The 22,459-nt window shown below is 36.4% G+C and overlaps 1 protein-coding gene across 1 annotated transcript in view; it reads right to left on the reverse strand.

Annotated features, from left to right (window-relative positions):
- Nucleotides 1-22,323, reverse strand: part of LOC150105101 (juvenile hormone acid O-methyltransferase-like) — a 173,616-nt gene extending 151,293 nt beyond the window's left edge. Inside the window, exon 1 of the mRNA XM_090395118.1 lies at nucleotides 22,190-22,323. Coding sequence (XP_090251244.1) covers nucleotides 22,190-22,206 — 17 coding nt within the window. The 5' untranslated portion in view covers nucleotides 22,207-22,323. The remainder of the gene's footprint in view (nucleotides 1-22,189) is intronic.
- Nucleotides 22,324-22,459: the final 136 nt, after the last annotated feature.

The following is a 22,459-nucleotide window of genomic DNA, read 5'->3' on the forward strand; positions in this document are numbered from 1 at the left end:
TCCTTCGATTACATAAATGATTTGTGGATGTTTAGTGCGGATGGAAGAAGGGTGTGTGCGAAATGTGACCTGAACGAGGAATTGATGAATGCGAATATGAAGTTGATGACAGAAAGTGCTAGTACCGATTGTGTCGCGAGTGCACGTTTGAGAGAGAAGGATGGCGAGAAAATGTTAAAAAATCAGGAAAAAAGAAAAAGAGTGATTTGACAACCGTAACGGATGTTAAAAGGGACAAAAGTGAGGCGGAAAGAAATGAAATTGAGAGAACGAATGAAAGTAGAAATGGTGTGGTGCAGAAATCGCAAGTAAAAAAAATCGAAAGAATGAATGATAGCGAAAAAAGAATGACTGATGGCGAAAGTTGGACGCATGTTGGAACGAAAGTACTGAACCAAAGAAAGATGAATGACAGTAAAAGTGAGAAGAATGATAGCGAAAGTTGGACGCATGTTAGTCCGAAAGTACGGAAACAAAGAAAGATATGTGAGAGTGAAAGTGAGAAGAATGATAGTGAAAGTTGGACGTATGTTGGACCGAAAGTACGGAAACAAAGAAGGATGAATGAGAGGGAAAGTGAGAAGTGGGGGTCGAGAGTTAGAAAGATTTAATGATAGAGTGAATGTGTCGCGATGTTCAGAAGGTGAATTGGATTGGATGAAGCAAGAAATGAAATGGATGCGGAATGAAATTAAGAGAATTCAGGTCAAAACTATTAAAATAAATCATGATGGCATGAAAGAGTTAACAAAAGATGAGTGAGTGGCGTTGCATGGCGACTCCATTATTAAAGGTGTGCTAGAGGATAAAATGCACAAGGTATGTTTTCCAGGCGGTAAAATGAGTAGAGTGATTGAGGCATTGAATATGAGGCGGGAACGAGCAAAAGAGTTAATTGTATTAATTGGTACGAATGATTTGAGAGAGAACAAAGAGCATGTCAAAATGAATGTCAGGAGACTGCTTGGAAAGATAAAGGAGAATAGTGTGACAGGAAGGGTGGTCAGTGTGTTGCCTAGGTATGATTGTGGTGAAATGAGGCGGAGAGCAAGGATTATGAATGATATTCTGGCTGAAATGTGTGAGGAGATGGGAGTACAGTTTGTTAATGTGTGGAATGAGTTTGAGGGACGAAGTGAGCTGTATGGGAGCGATGGACTGCATTTGAGTGGTTATGGTGTGAGTCGCTTGGAGAGACTGCTGCTGGAAGGTAGAGAAGTGAATAGAGAGAATGAATCAGATCGAGAGGGGAGTGATGTGGAAGAGCAGGAGAGTAAGACAGGAGAGATTGAAGGAGTGGAAATGAATGTGGAAGTGAGTGGTATGAGTATAGAAAATGAGAGAATGGGTGTGCAAGAGGAGCAGGGAAACGGCGAGGCTCAGGGTGGACAGGGATACACAGCGTGAGAAAGGTGGATGCTCCAAGAGGAGGTGAGAGAATGTGTAGGCAGGAAAGTAATGGGATGATCAGGGATCAAAAGGAAACAGATGGAATTGCAAAGGGTTCTAAAATGAAGAAGCAGAAAGAGAAATGGCCCCAGTCCAGCATGGAGAGATCACATCGAGTGAGTGGTATCAGTGGAACTAGCTGTAGATCCAGAAATGAGTTGTTGTGTTTGTATACCAATGCTAGAAGTATAAGAAACAAGGCGGATGAAATGGTTGCACTAATTGCGTCTGTGCACCCAGAGATTGTCGGAATAAGTGAGACATGGTTAGATGAGGATGACATCCTGACAGGAATAGAGATGGAAAGGTATGATGTGTTTCGTGAGGATAGAAGGGGTAAAAAGGGAGAGGGAGTGCTATTGATGATAGAGAAAGAGTTATGTCCATACAAGGTAGAGATGCAAGAGGGAAATGGGGCCAGTGATTTTGAGGCAGTATGGTGTGAGACAGAGGTGAATAGAATCAAATACTTGGTGGGATGTTGTTATAGACCTGGTAATGTGGATGGTGGTGATAGTGAAATGTATAGTCAAATAAGCCAAGCAAATAAGAAAAGGGTGATCATTATGGGTGATTTTAATTATGGCAATATAGACTGGAATGAAGAGATAGCAACTGGAAGTAAAGAAAATGAGTTTCTTGAGTTTTTGAGGGATAACTACCTCAGACAGTATGTAACAGACGGCACAAGAGGATTAAGGGTCTTGGATTTGGTCATCTCATCGGAGGATGTAATTATCAATGAGGTATCAAATCATCCACCAATTGGTGAAAGTGACCATGAGGTGATTACTTGGGTGGTTGCCAGCAGTGCAAGGACCCCTGTGAAAAAAGGGTATATGTGGAACTACAAGGGGGGGTGATTATGAAGAGCTCAGGAGACAGCTTGCAGGTGTAGCATGGAATGAGGAGTTAGCTGGAAAAGAGATCAATGCAGCTTGGGGGATTTTCAAAAAATATTTAGTGGATGCAATGTCTAAATGTATTCCAAGGGTCAGAAGATTAAATTAGGTAGGCGTGAGATGGATGAATAAAGAGATTAAGCATGCAATACAGAGAAAAAGGGTATTGTGGAGGCAGCATAAGAGAAGTGGAAGTAACCAATTTCATGAGTTCTACAAAGACCAGGCAAGGAGAGTGACTTGGTTGGTGAGAGTAGCTAAAGAGAGGTATGAACAGCAGTTAGCTAATGAAGCTAAAAAGAATCCTTGGGAGTTCTTTCGATATGTAGCCAGCAAAAGAAAGAATGATTATGGAAGGATGACATTGACTGGAGGAAATGGTATAAAGACAGCTGTTGCAGAATGTGTGGTGGAGATACTTAATGAGCAGTTCATAAAGATCTTTCAATCTTGTGAATATGACTTCATGGAGAGATTAAGAGCAGTTGATGATGGGGAGGAGAGACTGACTGTAAGTGAGCAAGAGGTGTTTGGGGAGTTGAGTAAACTAGATGTAAATAAGGCTGTGGGACTTGTTAATATATCACCGCGTATTCTGAAGGAATGTGCCAGAGTTGACACCTGCCTTGACATATTTTTTTAATACGAGTCTTGCACTTGGTCAAGTCCCTAAAGAGTGGAAGGAGGGCAAGATTGTGCCACTTCATAAAGGAGGTGATCGAATTCAAGCATCAAACTATAGGCCTATCTGTGTGTCAGGTGTTGTGGTTAAGTTGTTAGAGAAGCTTGTGAGAACTAGGATCCAGAGTTGGGTTGACAACAATGGTATAATCTTTGATGGACAGCATGGATTTGCTAAAGGGAGGTTGTGTTTTAGTAATCTACTTACTTATTACAATAAAGTGACTGCTTCCTTGGACAGAGGAGAAGGATACACAGTAATATACTTGGATTTTGCAAAAGCTTTTGATAGAGTACCTCATGATAAGTTGACAGTCAAACTAGAGCAGATGGGGTTGGATATTAGATTAGTGCATTGGATTGGAGACTGGCTATCTGATAGGTATCAACAAGTTGTGTATGGGGTGCAATATCCAGGAAAAGGAAAGTCACTAGTGGAGTGCCTCAGGGATCTGTTTTAGGGCCATTACTATTTAACTTGTATATTAATGATATTGGCGAAGATTTGGATGGAGATATTCAGTTGTTTGCAGATGATGCAAAGTTGGGACGAACCATAAAGAGTAGTGAAGATGTTGTGGCCTTGCAAGAAGACTTGAATAAATTGAGTGATTGGGCAAGCAAATGGGGATGTGAGTTCAATGTTGCAAAATGTAAGGTTTTAAAATTTGGAAAACAAAGATGGGATGCAGAATTTATGCTTGGTGAGAATATATTGTTGGAAGTAGAGGAAATAAGAGATCTGGGAGTGATAGTGGATAAGGATCTAAAATTTAGGGGACACATCGCCAAAATTGTGAAGACAACACAAAGACTTCTGGGAATGATGAGGAGGACACTGACGTGTAGAAGTAGGGAGATTCTTGTTCCATTGTATAAGGCTTTGATTAGGCCACACATGGACTATTGTGCCCAGATTTGGTCACCTGGTTTTCAGAAGGATGAAGAGATGTTGGAAAAGGTCCAAAGGCGACTGACTAAGGTAGTTTCTGACCTCTGGAATGTCGAGTATGAGGAAAGATTGAAAAGATGTAATTTGCAGAGTCTAGTGGAGAGAAGGAAGAGGGGAGATATGATAGAGACCTACAAGTTGGTAAGGGGTTGTTATAGGATCAATGGTGGAGAAGTTCTACAGAGAATAGTGGGAGATCAGGGGAGAACCAGAGGTCATCCCTGGAAACTGTATAAAGAGAGTAAGGGAGTGAGAGGCAGGTTTTTTTCATGCAGAGTTGTTTGAATGATTGGAATGCCTTGCCTGAGAGTGTGGTGTCTGCAAGGAGTTTGAATGTGTTTAAGACCCGGTATGATGAGATGTGTGTGAGATAAAAGGACCTCCTAGATGAGTCTTTGACTCCATGAGGTCTTGTTTAATAATAATAATAATAAATATGAGGCTAATCTTCTTGAATGGCAGGAGATATCAAGTAGAGTGATGTGGGCAAATATTATAATGGGGAAATGGATGATGAGACTTATTTGTGTCTATGGTCCCACAAAAGGTTCTAAGGTAGAAGTGCAAGTATTTTTTGAGGCTTTAGAGAAAGCAACTGACACTATGAAAAAGGAAAAGTTGGTCATTGTTGGGGATCTAAATAGCTGAGTAAGAAATGATTGTCAGACATACAAAAATAATTTGGGAAAGTTTAGAGAAAAGAGCAAAGCTAATAATAATGGCAAATAACTGTTGGATTTCTGCTCAGGACATGGACTGGTTATTACTAACACAATGTTCCAACATTCCAAGAAGTGTTCCACCAGTGAAAGATGTCACATGACACAGTTCCTAGTGTAATCGGCTACTCTGATCCTAACAACTAAAGACTGCTGTGCATTGACTTCTAAACGAACAGAATATCATGTATAGGTAAGGTGGCCAGACATACCCCATTTACGAAATTAAATTTATAAAATAGCCCTTTTGTAAAATCTTAAATGGAGTACCAAAAATACCCCTTTTTGGTGTTTCGGACATAATATCCATTTTTCAGTTTTCTGCACTAAATAAATAAATATTGACTATTGCCTTTACTGTGAATGCCATCAAGTAAGCAAAATGTAAAAGCTACAAATCATATAATACCAAGTTTAGGTGATTATATAAGAAGAAAATTAGCCGCAGGTAAATATTTTGTTGAAATGCTTTCTCAAAGACTCGAAAAACAACTTTGTATCCCACTTATATAGATCGTTATAGGATATTTATATTATGCTTACTTTGTAATGCTCGGCACCTGTCACAGACCCAACAGAAGGGGAGTATGGGCTTCTGCGGTCACTACTTGAGATCTTTTTATTTCATTGTATTAACGTAAGGCAATAAATTCTATAAATACTACTTTAACCCTTTTCACAGAATGTCCTCTTCATAGTCATCAAATATGGAAGAAGAAAAAATAGAGGTTAAATCAAGAGAAAAAAAAAGATAAAACATCAGAATTATTTCAATGAGGAGTGGCAGAAAACTTACGTCTGGGTGATTAAAGGAAGAACTGTTGGTAAAGAGAAATGTTTATGGTGCAATTGTGAATTTTCCATAATAAATGGAGGTGTTCATGACCTTAAAAAGCATATGCTAAGTAATAAGCATAAAAAAGAGAAGGTATTAGCTAGTAATCCAACTTTAAATTCATTTTTTATTTCCTCGACTTCGTCATTAGTTTTGACTGAAGAACAAAAGACTGTTGCCGCCGAAGCTATGTTTGCCTATAACACAGTGAAACATGCACATAGCTATCGATCATCGGATTGCATGAGTTCATTATTTACTGATTCAAAAATCGCTTCTCAATTGACATACACACAAACAAAAATATCTAAAATAATAACAAATGTTTTAGCAAAAGACTGTGTATCTACCGTTGTCAAGAGTTTAGGAGAAAATCAACCATTTTCAATTGCAACAGATTCATCAAATAAAGGAAACATTAAAATGTTTCCTTTAATGTATAGATATTTTTCTAAATCTAGTGGAGGAGTTCAAACAAAATTTTTGAGTTTCTTTAACAGCCAGTCAGAAACTTCAAAGGATATTTCACTTTGCTTACTTCAAAAGTTGAAGGAGCTGAATTTAAATCCTGAGAACACTGTTAGTTTTTGCAGTGATAATGCTAATATAAATTTTGGTATTAATCAGAGTGTATTTACAGAATTAAAGAAATTTAATAAGGATTTAATAGATATGGGGTGTCTTTGTCATGTCTTACATCAATGATTTTCAACCTTTTTCATAACACAGCACACCTAGATTAATTATTAAAATTCTGCGACACACTAAAAATATATTTTTTTTAATTTTTTTTGATGATCTGGCAAAAAATAGGCATAATTTTGATTGATTTACACACAAAAGAAGATAGAAGACCAGACACTAATAAATAAATACACAATTACGACATTATTTCTTTTAATTAATTTGTTTTCATAAATCTTGCGGCACAACGGTTGAAAATTACTGTCTTACACAATGCAACAAGAAAAGCTATAGGCTGTTTAGAAGTTGATATAGAATGTGTAATTTTAAAAACATATAATGAATTTAGTTTACATAGTAAAAGGTTAGAAAATTTAAAAGAATATTATGAATTTTGCGACCTAGAATATTCAGATCTAATGCGTCATGTTCCTACAAGATGGTTGTCACTCCTTCCAGAAATAGATAGGCTAAACAAAATTTTGAGTCAGTGACAAATGCAGCAACCTGTGTCCAAAACATAATTTGTAATCTAGAGCAGGTGGTCCAATTATAATAGGAACTATTTAACTTAATGGGCAATCTAAGAAACTCTCTACTTTCTAAATTAAATGATAATTTTTATGGATTCGTTGCTACACAAAAATTGAAATCTTGTCACAAACCAGTAGAGATAAATTTGTTTTAAGAAAAGGGCAGACAATTTTCTGAAAACTTTAATTCAGTATATTGAAAAAAGATCTAGTTTTGAAAATAATAAGTATGAGTATCTTAATACATTCAAATTACATGAAGTGGCACATTTTGATCTTTTCTTAAAAGTTATAGATTTAATTAAATTTCCAATATTAATATTGATTTGCTATATGAAGAGTACGTCCTGTTAAAATCATTCCATAAAAATATTGACACAAAAGAACTCAAAAATATCACAGATATTTGAATAAAATTTTGAAATGCATATGATCTACCTAATATTGAAAAAATTATTAATTTTGTTTTTGCTTTGCCTCACTCAAATGCAATGAGTGAGCGAGTATTTAGCTTAATGTTCAACTCTTGGAAAAAAGATAGGAACAGATTAGACATAAAAACTGTTGAGGGAGAATTACTGGTGAAAACCAATTATAATATGTCATGCAAAGAATTTTATGCAGTTGTATTAAAAAATGAAAAATTGCTAAAAGAAATTTGCTCGAATAAAAAATATTGTTAGGTAAATACTTCTCTTTTGATAAATTAAATCAGTTTACTGAATTTATATTGTAAATGATTATGAAAAAGCATATCATGAGAATATTTCTAAAAGTTTACATTAGTGTTCATAACTGCCAAAATAAAATATTTAAATTTTGTTTAAAGACTTGCTATGAATTTGACTAATTGTACCAAAATTTGACCAACTCTGTGTTTCATGCATTTGTATATTGTGAAAATCTACAAATATAGAAATAAAATAATTTTATTATAATTGTTCGTTCTTTATGTTTGATGGTGCAATTATCCCCAAGGCTAATAATGACCAAATTTTTAATCTGGTCACCCTACGAATAGGTCACATGTTTGCAGGAGCAGGGAGGAGTGTCTCTTTTACAGTCATTCCGCGATGTGTGTTTGGTCTGTGTGTTGTGTAACATTATAATAGCACACAGTCCATTTTTTAATGTGAATTTGGTTTGTGGGTTGTCTAACACTGTAATAGCACACAATGGATAAATATATTATTAAATTAAAACGCGATTCTGAGGCAAATATTAATAATGGGCAAGTACAACTGGAAGTAATAATGATGTTGCTGCAAATAACATCTCATACAGAACACAGCATTATACATAGTAAAATAAGAAAAATTAATAGACAATATTTGGATGAAAATTTAAGATGCAGCTTTACATAGACCAGTGAGGAAGAATGTCCTATTCCCCAGTGTCTTGTATGTGGGGAAAATCTATCGAATAGCACAATGGTTTCTGCTAATTTGAAACACCACTTTACTATGAAGCATGCCAATCTTGCTTCAAAAACTAAAGATTATTTCAAGAGATTGCTGGACATGTAAATTAAACAAGTAAAATATTTCAAAAAGAATGTTAAAATTTCTGATAAGGCATAACTTGCATCACATAAGGTATTTAGGAAGATTTTTACATTTTGATAATGAGCCTACTCTAAAAGTATTCCTTTTAAACATAAGAAGTATAAGAGAAAATTGAACATCTAGAACTAATCCTTTCTTTTAGTGTTACTCAGTGATCAGCATTCATTTTAGTAAAATCATGGAGACCACAACCATGCTAGGAATAATTACATTTCGACCTTTATATTAAGATCACCTGGAGCACAAACACACATGCACGCAAAGACAAGCTACATTACATTTCTAACAGTAAGCCAAAGCGACGATTTGAGCAATCATTTTAGCCTGACCTCTAGTGAAAAAAAAAAAAAAAAAAACTACAAAGCTTATTATATTTATAACATCATCAGAGAAACAAATTCATATAGATAGTTTTAAGAACAGTGTTATATTAGTTATGATCCTGGATTGCTTACCAGTACAATACAGCAACGAGGATATGAAGCACCTGTGGCAAGTGTCTAACTTCACCCCCCCAACCCAAATGCATCTTACTTGCACCCCCATAACCCAAAAATGACAAAAATTTTGAAAAATTTAAATAACAAGTTAAATTTTACTAAATGCACTATGTTAAATACTTACTATTAACCCCATGAAAATGAGTTGCAGTGTGTGTGTGTCTTGCAGAATTTGTGTGTCTAAAGCAGCATACTGCCAAAATTTAAAAATACAATATAAAATAGAGGACTTTTATATCTATTTATTTATTTTTAAAGTTTTGCACCCCAAATCTAGTTGCGCCCGTGGTGGGCGCCACTTTCGCCAAGCCGTCATTATGGCACTGTTGCTTACAGTCCTAATTGTAATTAATTAGACCAAAAGGTTAACTGGGTAGAATATGTGCCATCCATATTCTTCGAATTTTTACCCTGGAGTAAAAATGGAATATACTGTATTCTTTTCACCTATATAGAGCAAATTACAGGTGCAATGAATACAGTATAGTCCAGAGTGGGAGCCAGTGAAAGAATGAGTTGAATAAGTTTTTTAATTTTGCAGGAGGTTTAAAGATGGCATTAAGGTTGTATTTTTGTAGTATTCTGTTTCTTTTTATTTTTTTGGGGTGCTTAAGGGTCAAAGCTGTATAACTGAGAGGAGACCTCCACATAGCCTTTAAAGGAATGTGGAGAACCGACCAGGTCTTCTGACCTAATGTCCAATCCTCACCTTCTCGTGGTGCACCCTGTTGGGTATCTACTTTGATACTGAACGAACGAGGATGGGCTGGCAATTTGGGATTTAGCCGACCAAATTGTATTCTTATTGGTTAAATCAAAATAAAAAATGATGGTACAACATGACAAAATTTCATGCCAGCTGGGGCGTCGCCCGGTTAAACAAGGCCCCCATTGTTTTCGCCAGGGAACCAGGGCGAACAGCGAAAAGTCAGCTACTGGAACAAATCTGAAAACAAACCCCAACTCAACATCACCAGAGTTAAAGATCGGTACTATCAACGTAAGAAGCCTGAATAGCAAAGAAATGGAGCTAGCTGAGGAATTAGATAAGTACCAGATTGACATAATAGGGGTGACTGAAACAAAAAAGACCAAAACTGGTGAGATCTTTCTGAGCAATAAATACAAAATGTTATATTCAGGCAATGACAATCAAGGAAAAGAAGGAGTAGCCATAGTATTCAACACAAAATACGAGGCTAATCTTCTTGAATGGCAGTCAGTCTCAAGTAGAGTAATGTGGGCAAATATGAGAATGGGGAACTGGAGACAATGAGACTTATTTGTGTCTATGGTCCCACAGAAGGCTCTACTAAGGTAGAAGTGGAGGAATTTTTTGAGGCTTTAGAAAAAGCAACTGACACAATGAAAAAGGAAAAGTTGGTCCTTGTTGGGGATCTAAATAGCAGAGTAGGAAATGATTGTGAGACATACAAAAATATTTTGGGAAAATTTGGAGAAAAGAGCAAAGCTAATAATAATGGCAAATATCTGTTGGATTTCTGCTCAGGACATGGACTGGTTATTACTAACACCATGTTCCAACATAAAAATGTGCACAAATTCACATGGAGAGAAGAGGCTAGGAATAAGAAAAGTCTCATTGACTATGTTATTGTTGATAGTGATGTTTTCTCCCTGGTGCAGGACACCAGCGTGTACAGAGGATTTAGAATTGGACGTGATCACTATTTAGTCTTGAGCAGGATAAAATTGAATTTCATATTGAAAAGAATAACATGTAAGAAAGTTTTAAAGCGAATAAAAGTTGAACAGCTCTCAGATGTGAACTGTAGACTAAAATACAGAAAGATTATTGAAAAGAAAATGAAAGACTTTGAGAACAGGAATCAAACCTTGGAGATTCAGTGGCAAACTCTGAAGAAAACATTGATTGATTCTGCAAGAGAGGCATGTGGTGAGGTTGTGTGCAAGGATAAAAAAATCAGAACTCCCTGGTGGACACAGGAAGTTAAAGAGGCAGTGAAGGAAAAGAAGAAAGCATATCAAAAGTTCCTGGCAAATAAGTCAGCTTTTACTCTTACAGAATACAGAGACAAATGTAAGAAAGCTAAACAGTGTATAAAACTAGCTAAACAAAAGTCATGGGAGGACTTTGGCAAGAATATAGAAAATAAATATCAAGAAGGTGGCAAAATATTCTGGAGGTTGTTAAAGAAGCTTAGGAATGGAGGAAAAAGTGCTGTAAAAGGAGTTAGAGATGATAAAGGTGACATGAAAACAGGAGAAAAAGATATCCTTGAAGTATGGAGTAATTACTTTGAAAAACTGCTAAATGAAACAAGCAGTGATGACAGCACAGTGATAAAAAACACTGACCTGGCATGCAGTCAGGAATACATATCCATACTTGAAGTAGAAAAAAGCCATGAAAGGCTTGAAATGTGGAAAGGCAGCAGGAGTAGATGATATTCGACCAGAAATGCTGAAGTATGGTGGTATAAAAGTCTTACAGTGGCTGCACTGCATAGTTCAGAAAGCCTGGACAGAGGGACGAATTCCCGATGATTGGAGTAGGCTCTCATAGTACCCATGTATAAAAAGGGAAATAAAACTGAATGTAAGAATTACAGAGGTATTTCCCTACTGAGTGTTCCTGGCAAGATCTATGCAAGTATACTTGAGAAACGGTTGAGAAGAATTGTGGAAGAAAAGCTTGGTGAAGAACAAGCTGGATTCAGGCCTAATTGAGGCTGTCAGGATCAGATCTTCACTTTACAACAAATAGTCGAGAAAGCATGGGAATACAACAAAGATCTGTTTTTAAGTTTTGTTGATTTGGAAAAGGCATATGACAAGGTGCCAAGAGAGAAGCTATTCAATACGCTGCAGTTATATGGTGTCAATGGGGCATTATATCAAGCAATACTTAGTCTTTATTTGAGTTGTAAGTCAGCAGTTAGAATTGAAGGAAGTACAGGAAGATGGTTTAATGTTAAATCTGGTGTGAGACAAGGATGTACATTATCCCCTCTGTTATTCATTATCTATATGGATCACATTATGAAGGAATGTGGTATTAAACCTGATATCAAAATTGGAGATGTTAATGTCAGCTCTTTGCTTTATGCGGATGATGTTATATTACTAAATAAATCCACTACACGTCTGCAAGATTCTCTGACTAAATTGAATAGCTGTTGTAATAGATATGGTATGAAGGTCAGCAATAAAAAGACAAAGACAATGAAAATAGGAGAATCACTGAAAATGTCAACTGTGTTGTGAATGGAGAACCTGTGGAACAAGTAAAACATTTCAGCTACTTAGGGACGATTTTTACTGAAGATGGTAAATTAAATATAGAAATAGACAACAGAATCAGCAAAGCTGGTATGGTGGGAAGTCAATTGAATAAATTCATATGGAATAAGAAAGAAATTAGTCAGAACACTAAATTAGCTGTATACAAGACAGTGTTCAAACCAGTTTTAACTTATGGATCTGAGAGCTGGGTCAGAAGTAAAACACTTGACCAAAGACTAGAGACTGCAGATATGAGAGTACTGAGAAAGATTAGAGGCGTGAACAGATGGCATCAATGGCAATATCATATTAAAAATGAGGATATTAGGAAAGAACTTGACATTGTCAGCATCCAGGAATGCGTTAGCAGAGCTAATCTCAGGTGGTATGGTCACTTAAATAGAATGGGAGAGGAAAGATTAGCAAAACAAGTGTTCTCTGCCAGGTTGGCAGGAAAACGACCCAGAGGAAGACCAAGATATAGGTGGATTGATACGGTACAAAGTGCCTTAGACGATAGAAATATAAGATCTGATAATGTTGGAGTCTTGACAAGTAACAGACTGATTTGGAGGAAAATTGTAGATAGGAAGTTAGTAATGATGTAATTTTTTCATGTAGTACTGTGATATCCTGTACACCCCTTCAGGGTACATGGCAGGAATTTGATGATGATCTGTTTATTTTATCTGATATACCTTTAATGAATGGAATGGCTATAGTTTTATTGTAATCTAGTTTATTTTTGCTTTTTGGTGGAGTCTTGTGAAGAATTTTGTTGATAGTATTTTGGCTGTAGCCATTTTCAGGAAGGTATTGCTGATATTATTATTATGATTACCCCAAGACCTCATGGAGTCAAAGACTCATCTGGGAGGTCCTTTTATCACACACACACAGCTCATCATACCGTGCCTTGAACACATTCAAACTCCTTGCAGACACCACACTCTCAGTCAAAGCATTCCAATTATTCACAACTCTACACGAAAAAAACCTGCCCCTCACTCCCCTACTCACACCCTCTTTATATAGTTTCCAGGGATGACCTCTGGTTCCCCCCCCCCCCTCCAATCTCCCACTATTTTCCGTAGAACTTCTCCAGCATTGATCCTATAACAACCCCTTACCAACTTGTAGGTATCTCTATCATATCTCTCCTCTTCTCCTGTCCACCAGACTCTGCAAATTACATCTTCTCAATCTTTCCTCATACTCGACATTCCAGAGGTGAGAAACTACCTTAGTCAATCGCTTTTGGACCCTTTTCAACATCTCCTCATCCTTCTGAAAACCAAGTGACCAAATCTGGGCACAATAGTCCATGTGTGGCCTAATCATAGCCTTATACAATGGAACAAGAATCTCCCTACTTCTACATGTCAGTGTCCTCCGCATCATTCCCAGAAGCCTTTGTGTTGTCTTCACAATTTTGGCTATGTTTCCCTTAAATTTCAGATCCTTATCCACTCTCACCCCCAGATCTCTTATTTCTTCCACCTCCAACAATATATCCTCATCAAACATAAATTCTGCATCCCATCTTTGTTTTCCAAATTTTAAAACCTTACATTTTGCAACATTGAATTCACATCCCCATTTCCGTGCCCAATCACTCAATCTATTCAAGTCTTCCTGTAAGGCCACAACGTCTTCACTACACTTCATGGTTCATCCCAACTTTGCATCATCTGCAAACAACTGAATATCTCTATCCAAATCTTCACCTATATCGTTAATATACAAATTAAACAGTAATGGCCCCCAAACAGACTCCTGAGGCAATTCAGTAGTGACTTTCCTTTTCCTCGATATCGCCCCCCCCACATACACAACTTGTTGATAGATAGATCAGATAGCCAGTCTCCAATCCAATGCACTAATCAGCAATTTAATATAGAGCTTTTAATATACTAAAAGAACATATAATAGGAGAATTACTATTGTGTTTAAAAAGAAAATATCCATCAGTGTTTACATATGATAGCAAAACATGGAGCATTACAGAGATAGAGTTACCATCCAGAATTGGCCTGGAAAGTCCTGGATTTGTAATTACATCTGGAGCTGCCCAGAACTGGAAAAAAGTCTGGGATTTTTAAATTACCAGTGCTTACATGTTTACTATCTATTTATTCTGTTACTATCAGGAATTATGAAATCACACCACATAGATGTTGACTCAATTATTCGCTACTGATGGTACAGGAAGAGAAATATTCAGACCAACAATGAACGTTTCCTCTTGCTCTTACTAGCAATGCGATTTGATGATTCAGCTACAAGGGACCAAAGAAAGGAATCAGGGGAACAGACATGCTGCAATATCTGAAATTTTCAATGAATTCATCAACAACAGATATCAAACTATACATGTTCTGAATTTACAACAGTAGATGAAATGTTGGTTGGTTTTCGGGGATGTTGTTTATTCGAGTGTATCACAGCAAGCCTAAAAAATATGGCATCAAAATAACATGCTTGTGTGATGCAAAAACTCATTATCTGATAAATACATTCATATACACCGGTAAAGATAATTCCACCAATACAAACAACTCTGTGCCAACTAGATCAGTGATATCTCTAATAGAACCCATTGCGGGTTTACATCGATAGAACTTGATGAGCTCAAGCCTATGGGTCTTGCATGTGTTGGCACCATGAGAGGAAACAAAAGAGAAATACCACCAAGCTTCTTGCCTTCCGAGAAGAAACAAGCAGTAGAAATGCATTTTGGCTTTACAAGAGACAAAACCATCGTGTCCTATGTGCCAAAAAAGAAGTCTGTTGTGCTAATTTCATCAATGCATCATGATAAGAGTGTAATTGGCATGAATGAGAAGTCAGAAATTATTGATGCTTACAATTCTTCTAAAGGAGGAGTTGATGCATTAGACCAGGGATCAGCAACCGGCAGCCCACATGCAATCCAAACCTGCACTTTTGGTGGCCCATAAAAGGTTGACCATACTTACATGGCATGTGGCCCGTATGTTTAAATAATTTAAATGAATTATGTAAATAATACATTTTGTAACATGAAAAATAAATTAAAAATAATTTTATACCTATAGTTCATGATATCGCCGTGCAACTTGGCACCAGTCAACCATGTGTGAGTCATGAGTGGGGATAACTTCATCAGACGACAACAGAGATTTTGGTGCCCTTTTGCAGTCGCGTTCCCTGGTCCATCTTTTAATATATTTCAATAATTCAATAACATCAACTATTATTTTCAGATCTTCATTTCCAGTTACTGTATTGTTAGGGCCTGTTGTGCTCCTGCCTTTTGTAAGTTCCTTTAGAAAATGGCAATGAGACATTGCCGAAATATCGGAAATATCTATTAAAGTATTATTTAATTTATATTCGGATCTATGTTGTTTCAATTCCCTAAGTGATTTAGAAATGCATAACCAACGTATAAGCCTATCTACGAGAATCAACATCATCCACGGAGATACTATCGCACGGAAGGCTCGCCAATATGGTAAAATGAAGATGAAGCTGTCTAGACAATTAAATGGCCTAATCGTCTGACTTTCCTGAAACGCTGCCGGGATAACAAGGTAATCCCGAACTGTGTGAAATTGAAGCACCATTTTGTTTCGCAAAAAGCGCTCCGTATATACAACCGCGCTAGCTACACGTTACTTTGCGAACAAATCACCGCCACGCGGTTAGGCTTAGCCAAAATTAACGAAGCTATTCGTACCCTCGAAGAGGAACTTTTGTGCACTTTGAATCAAGAACTGTGGACAATTTTACATGACGTCTCGTGTATCTCCGCAGACAAAGAGTTTGAAAAGATACGAAGCCGACAGATGAAGAAATTCGATAAATTAAAAAAGAATTCCACCGTCAATCCAGAACTTGCTACCAACACCGTAATCAACCTTTCTTCAGTCACCCTGAAGCCTGAAGCTCTCAACGTGCTTTCACGTGGCCACAACTTCGCCATTGCTCCCAAAAAAATACCAAGTGAGGATATTATGATCCAGATTGAAAGAGGAATCCGCCACCTTCCACATCAAATCGCCAACAGTGTAAGACTGGATGTAGCTTGTGTCCTTTCCATAGCAAAACCACCCAAAACCAATATATCCAACAAGGAATTTGAAGCCCTACAGGAATTGAGAAATAATAAAGAATTAGTTATCACCAAAGCGGATAAAGGAAATGCAACTGTAGTACTTAACCAAAAGGACTACAAAGGTAAGCTGAATGTTCTTCTATTAGATCGGGCTACTTACCTCCCTATCAATTACAATCCCACCAACTCACAAATTAGAAAACTTCACAGCCTCCTTAAGAAAGTCACTTCTTGGCCTGTAGAAGTTACCAACAGATTAAAACCGTTTAACTCTATACCCCCCCGTATTTATGGACTCCCAAAAATACATAAAGAAAATGTGCCATTACGTCCCATAGTGGATGGCATTGATTCCCCCACATACAAATTAGCTAAACATTTGGCCAAAGAGCTCACACACTATACTGGCAACACACCATCACACATAAAAAACTCAGCCCACTTCAAAGCCAGCATAGAAAACCTTACACTCCAACATAATGACATAATGGTCAGCTTCGACGTCTCCTCCTTATTCACCAATGTCCCACTCAAGGAAACTTCAGAGCTAATCCAAGCTAAATTTTCTCCCGATATCTCAGCCCTATTTCAGTTCACAATGAACTCAGGCTATTTCGTTTGGCAGGGAAAATTCTACAAACAAATAGAGGGGACAGCCATGGGCTCACCACTCTCCCCACCCTTAGCCAATTTCTTTATGGAGACCTTTGAGGAAAAAGCCTTAGCCTCTGCCCCACAAAAACCAACCATATGGCTTCGCTACGTTGATGATGTGTTCGCTATTTGGCCACATGGCTCTGAAACACTCCTCTCCTTCCTTACACACTTAAACAACCAACACGCTAGAATTAAGTTAACCCTGGAAAAAGAGGAAAACAACTGCCTCCCCTTCCTAGACACACTAGTCACCTGCCAGCCTGATGGAACTTTGGTTTTCTCAGTTTACAGAAAACCCACCCATACAGGCAGATACATCCACCAACAATCTCACCCCCCCTCACAACAATATGGAGTGGTAAAAACACTATACAACAGGGCTAAACTAATCTGTTCTAACGACATAGCCCTTAACACTGAACTAAATCACATCCTCAACACTTTCTCAGCCAATGGCTACTCCCCCCCAAAAAATATTAAAACCTACAATCCACAGCCCCCCCTCCTCCCCCCGCCACAAAAAAGATTACTCTAAATCCATCACCATTCCCTACATCCGAGGCACCTCAGAAAAAATTACCAAAATTCTAAAAAAACATGACCTCACCTCCTGTTACAGGCCTTACAGAAAATTGGCATCCCTTATCCGCTCTACCAAAGACCAACCACTTCCCCTAGACCTACCTGGTGTATACCAGGTCCCTTGCAGTTGTAAACTGTCGTACTTTGGCCAAACAGGCAGGACATCGAATATCAGAATTTCTGAACACAAGGACTACATCCAGTTTTACAAATATAGCCATTCTGGTCTTGCAGACCATGCTCTGGATACTCGCCACAGAATACGGTGGAAGAAAGCAAAAATAATACACCGGAGCAAATATAAATTCGAAAGATTATTTATGGAATCAGCCTCTGCCCTAAGAAACTCTCCAAACCTCAACAAATTTGGTTGTATGCGACTGCCCCAAATCTGGGAGGCATACATCAGCAGACCTTCAGCCCAACGGCCAAGAACGCCTACTTAGCCCGCCAGAGGGCACCATCAGGACTTCTAGGAGAAAGATAGCTTCATATCTTCATTTCCAGTTACTGTATTGTTAGGGCCTGTTGTGCTCCTGCCTTTTGTAAGTTCCTTTAGAAAATGGCAATGAGACATTGCCGAAATATCGGAAATATCTATTAAAGTATTATTTAATTTATATTCGGATCTACGTTGTTTCAATTCCCTAAGTGATTTAGAAATATTATTTTCAGAGGATACACATTTGTTAAAAATAATTTCAAAAATGGGTTCAAGAAAATGTAAAATTGCACATGAAGGTTTAATGATGAATGGAGCAGCAAGTACTTCTTTATTGAAAATGAGGGTAAGCCCCTCATAAAAGTGCTGCTGTTTTGATAGAATATAATATCAGACAGCATTACAAAAATGAACATGAAAGCCATTACAAGGATTTGACCTATATACTTAGAAAAAAATCAAATTAATAAATTTAAATATTTCTTTACTTTAGTAATATTTCTGTTTTTTAAGATTGATAAGAAAAATTGATAAGTATTTTTTTTTAACTGACTATTTTCTCTTAAATAAACGCTTGCAGCCTGATTATTAAAAATAAAAATTAAATGTAGCCCGCGAGTCTGGAAAGGTGGCCGACTCCTGCATTAGACCAAAAAATGTGCATTATATGATGTCGGAAGATAGTGTCGCAGATGGCCTCTTGTAATATTTTACACATTGTTGAATATATCTTGTGTTAACAGTCATGTAATATTTTTAGATGCCAATAATGATGCAGAAATGAGACGCAGACTTCATCAAGAACATTGGCATGATTCTGATATTAGACCACATGAAAATTCAAGTACAAATTGAAACACTGCCAAAGGAACAGAGATTGGTCATTAGTAGGCTGACAGGGACACCGCTTCAAATTAAGCCTACTCTTGAAAGACCTTCAAAACAAAGACATTGCTGTATTTGCCCACAATCAGATGACAAGAAACATGCAGGCTTTTGCTTTCAATGCCTTAGAAATGTGTGTAAAAGTCATTCAACAGTGAAAGTGTTTTGCAACAAATGTCAGTAATCGAACATTGTATTCAATAAAACATGCCTAACAGTTCTGAAATAGTTCAGAAAATGTTCAAGACAAATATGAATAATTACATAACAATAATCCAAATAAATAATAGCAGTATTACTTTTGTATATCCCTATTTTGAAGGGACAGATATATTTGAAGTTAGTCATGATTTTCCATGTTATTTTTTTCTGTGATGTTGGACTTTGATGTCCTGTTTCTTTATTAAGCTTGAAATTGTGTTCTCATATGTTTTTTTTTTTTAATAAACATCTTACATTATAAGATAATATTTGAAGTTAGTCATGTTTTTCCATGTTATTTTTTTCTGTGATGTTGGACTTTGATGTCCTGTTTCTTTATTAAGCTTGAAATTGTGTTCTCATATGTTTTTTTTTTTTAATAAACATCTTACATTATAATAAAATTCAGTTAAAAGTATGTTCATATATTATTCTTGTGTCATATTCGAGATTTAATTCTTAGGGTCAGATTTGTCCCCACAATAGTACTTACGTATAACTAATTTAAGGATAGTAGTTGAGGGTTAACATTGAAATGAATTTTTCATCAAGTGTCCTGGATTAACTTTCCCAAAATATGGTAACCCTAAACAGAGAAGCAATGTGAAAATCTGAGGATAGCACAGAAAAAACTTGAAAGAATGCTTAAAACTGACATTTTTTTTTTTTTTATAAAAAGGATAAAATTAAGAATGAAGAAATAAGAAAACAAACAGGAGTAAGAGATATAATAGAAGTGAATGAGAGACAAAAGGTGGACAAGATTGATAATAGAATGGCCACCAAAAGGGGGAAAAGGAATAGGGATAGACAGAGAAAATGATAGAGAGGTGATATCCACATATGGAGAAGAGTAAAATGGTGGTCAGAGACAAAAGTGAAGAAAAATGGAAGTTGGAGGAGTGCTATGTCCTGCAGTGGATGAAGAAAGGATAAGACGAAGAATCTTACACTAGATAATGAAGTGATTTAGATAATACAAAGAATGTTGTTAAGTATCATTAGGTTAGCTTACTTAGGGATAAAAAGTTTAACCTATTTTTAAAACAGCTGATTAGAAAAATTTGATAGTTCATCACTATTTCTATCTGAATATCTATTACTTTCCTGTAATATCAACTGATACTACATCCTTCAATCAACAAAAGATATATTACAGCACAGTAGGTATCACCACAACTGGGATCCTATTAATAAATCTATAGTACATTTGTATCGTGAATGGGCTAAGGATATTCTCTTTTCCTACTTTTATTAATTTTATATATCTTTTGTATTTTTATTATTTATATTTTACGAAGTCTGGAAACTCTTCTCTAGAGACCAAACAACGCTTCCAATTAGTGTTGCAATGGTCTCACACTAGGCAATGAAATTCATTTCCCACCTAAACACAATTACAAACATCCACGCCTACAGCAGGATTTGAACTCATGATCCTGTTGTTAGAGGGCAGATACTAACCACTCAGCTAACAGGGCTCGCCTATTATCTGGAAATTTATATTTATTAGCCACAAATCTAGGTATTAAAAGTATATGTTATTCATTTTTCAAAATTTTACAGCACTAGTTTAAATCTTGCCTAGTACTGAGCAAATATCTCAACTAGCAGGAAAGCAGAAAGCAGAAGCAGGAAAGACATAGATGAAGCCTAACTCTTCACAATGTCACATTCTCATAACAGTAATGCCATATAACAAATTGCAGTCATCAGAAAAACAGAGAAAGAAGTTAAAATAAGAAAGAGCATTAGATAAGGATGTGGGCTCCACATTCTTGTCTTCATTCACACTCTTGTCCACATTCTTAATATTTACATAAACTATGAAAGAATTCAAAGGGGAAAAACAGTCAATAGTGGAATAAAGATTAATGGTAGGCTCTATAATATGGTAACATTTGCACACAATGCAGCATTAAGAGCAGAAAATGAAAAGAACTAAAGAAATCACTTGCAGAGATGAAAAACTATGTGCAATGAGGGAAAAAAAAAAAAAAAAAAACCAGAAGTAATGAAATGTACCATGGATGGAGAGCAAATTATATCTTGCTAGAAGGGAAAAGATTAATGAAAATAAAATAATTTATTTACCTAGAAAGCCAAATAACGTCATATGGGAGAAGTGGAATAGACATGAAAATAAAAACAGTGCAAGCAAAAAAAAAAACATTTAAGAAGAAAGAACAATATTAATATCAAAGAATATGTCAGAAAAGCACTTAAAAGTTCTGTGTGGGATGTGCCTCTCTACAGATCAAAGAAGCCATTGCCCTTTATATATAAAAAAATAAAAATAAAATAAAATAAAAAATAAAAAAAAAAGAGAGAGAGAGAGAGAGAGAAATCAAGACATAGCATTTGAATTTGAGATATGGTGTTGGTGCATGCCATGGATTGCATGGACAAATATAGCTACAAATGAAGAGGTATTAAGAAAAGAATCAGAAACAGAAATACTACAACCATTAGAAAAAAAAAGAGAAATACCATGACAGGACACCTACTAAGGACTCTGATTAGAAAATGTAGGGAAGACATGGTGGAGGAAAACTAAGAATCCATGAGTGACATCAAAAATGAATGAAGTTACCAAACAGTCAAATTAACTGCACCAAACAGAAAACCACAATTATGCTACTCACCAACCAACAAGCTGAGAGTAGAGAAGAAACTTCTCCACACACACACACACACACACACACACACACACATGAACAAATTATGAAATATACCATCTGAACTTTTAAAGCCCAGAGAGTACATTTTATATTTCTCCAAAATATCCTGAGAGAGAGATGCTCAAATCTAGAAAAGTGATAAACCAGATTAGCATTTGTTTGTTTGTTAAGCTTTTAGAATTGCTGTACACATAAGATATTAAGGTAAATCTACTAAGGTTAATTCATGAATTTTATATCTTTCACTGTTTGATGGTAGATTGCATGAGGTAACAGGCAATCTACCATCTACCTTTGATAACAGACAAAGAAGTACATCATATTATGTGATATTTTCAAGGAATCCAAGCACTCATTGCGAGAGAACACTCCTCTCAACACAACCCACTGTTTCCACTACTCCATCAGCACCAACCACTATCAATAAACAAAGTCATCTACTACCCACTAATAATATTTATCAGTGGCCAATTTGCCTATATACAATGTAAAAACACCCCGAATTTCAGGGATGAAGATATCCTGCTACTTCACCATTGAAATGAAAAAGCTCACCTGAGTTCAATTTTCATTATGAGGAGAATCACACACAGGTCTTTAACAACTGAAGGATGCAATGTCTCATCAATCTGTCAATATATGCTACATAAGGCACTTTGTGAAGGGATGATGTCTAAAAAACATGTATTACACACACACACAAGTCCTTAAGGTTTTTAATACAAATTTCTTTGCAATTTCAACAGCACCCAGAACAGGTCCTACTTTGAATATTATGCTAAACAGTTTTCTAAATTGCTCCCACAGAATAAAACCCTTTTCACT

This window comes from Typopeltis vanoorti, chromosome 7, assembly GCF_054136105.1.
Source record: "Typopeltis vanoorti isolate ZY-2024b chromosome 7, IOZ_Tvanoo_1.0, whole genome shotgun sequence".
NCBI lineage: Eukaryota > Metazoa > Arthropoda > Arachnida > Uropygi > Thelyphonidae > Typopeltis > Typopeltis vanoorti.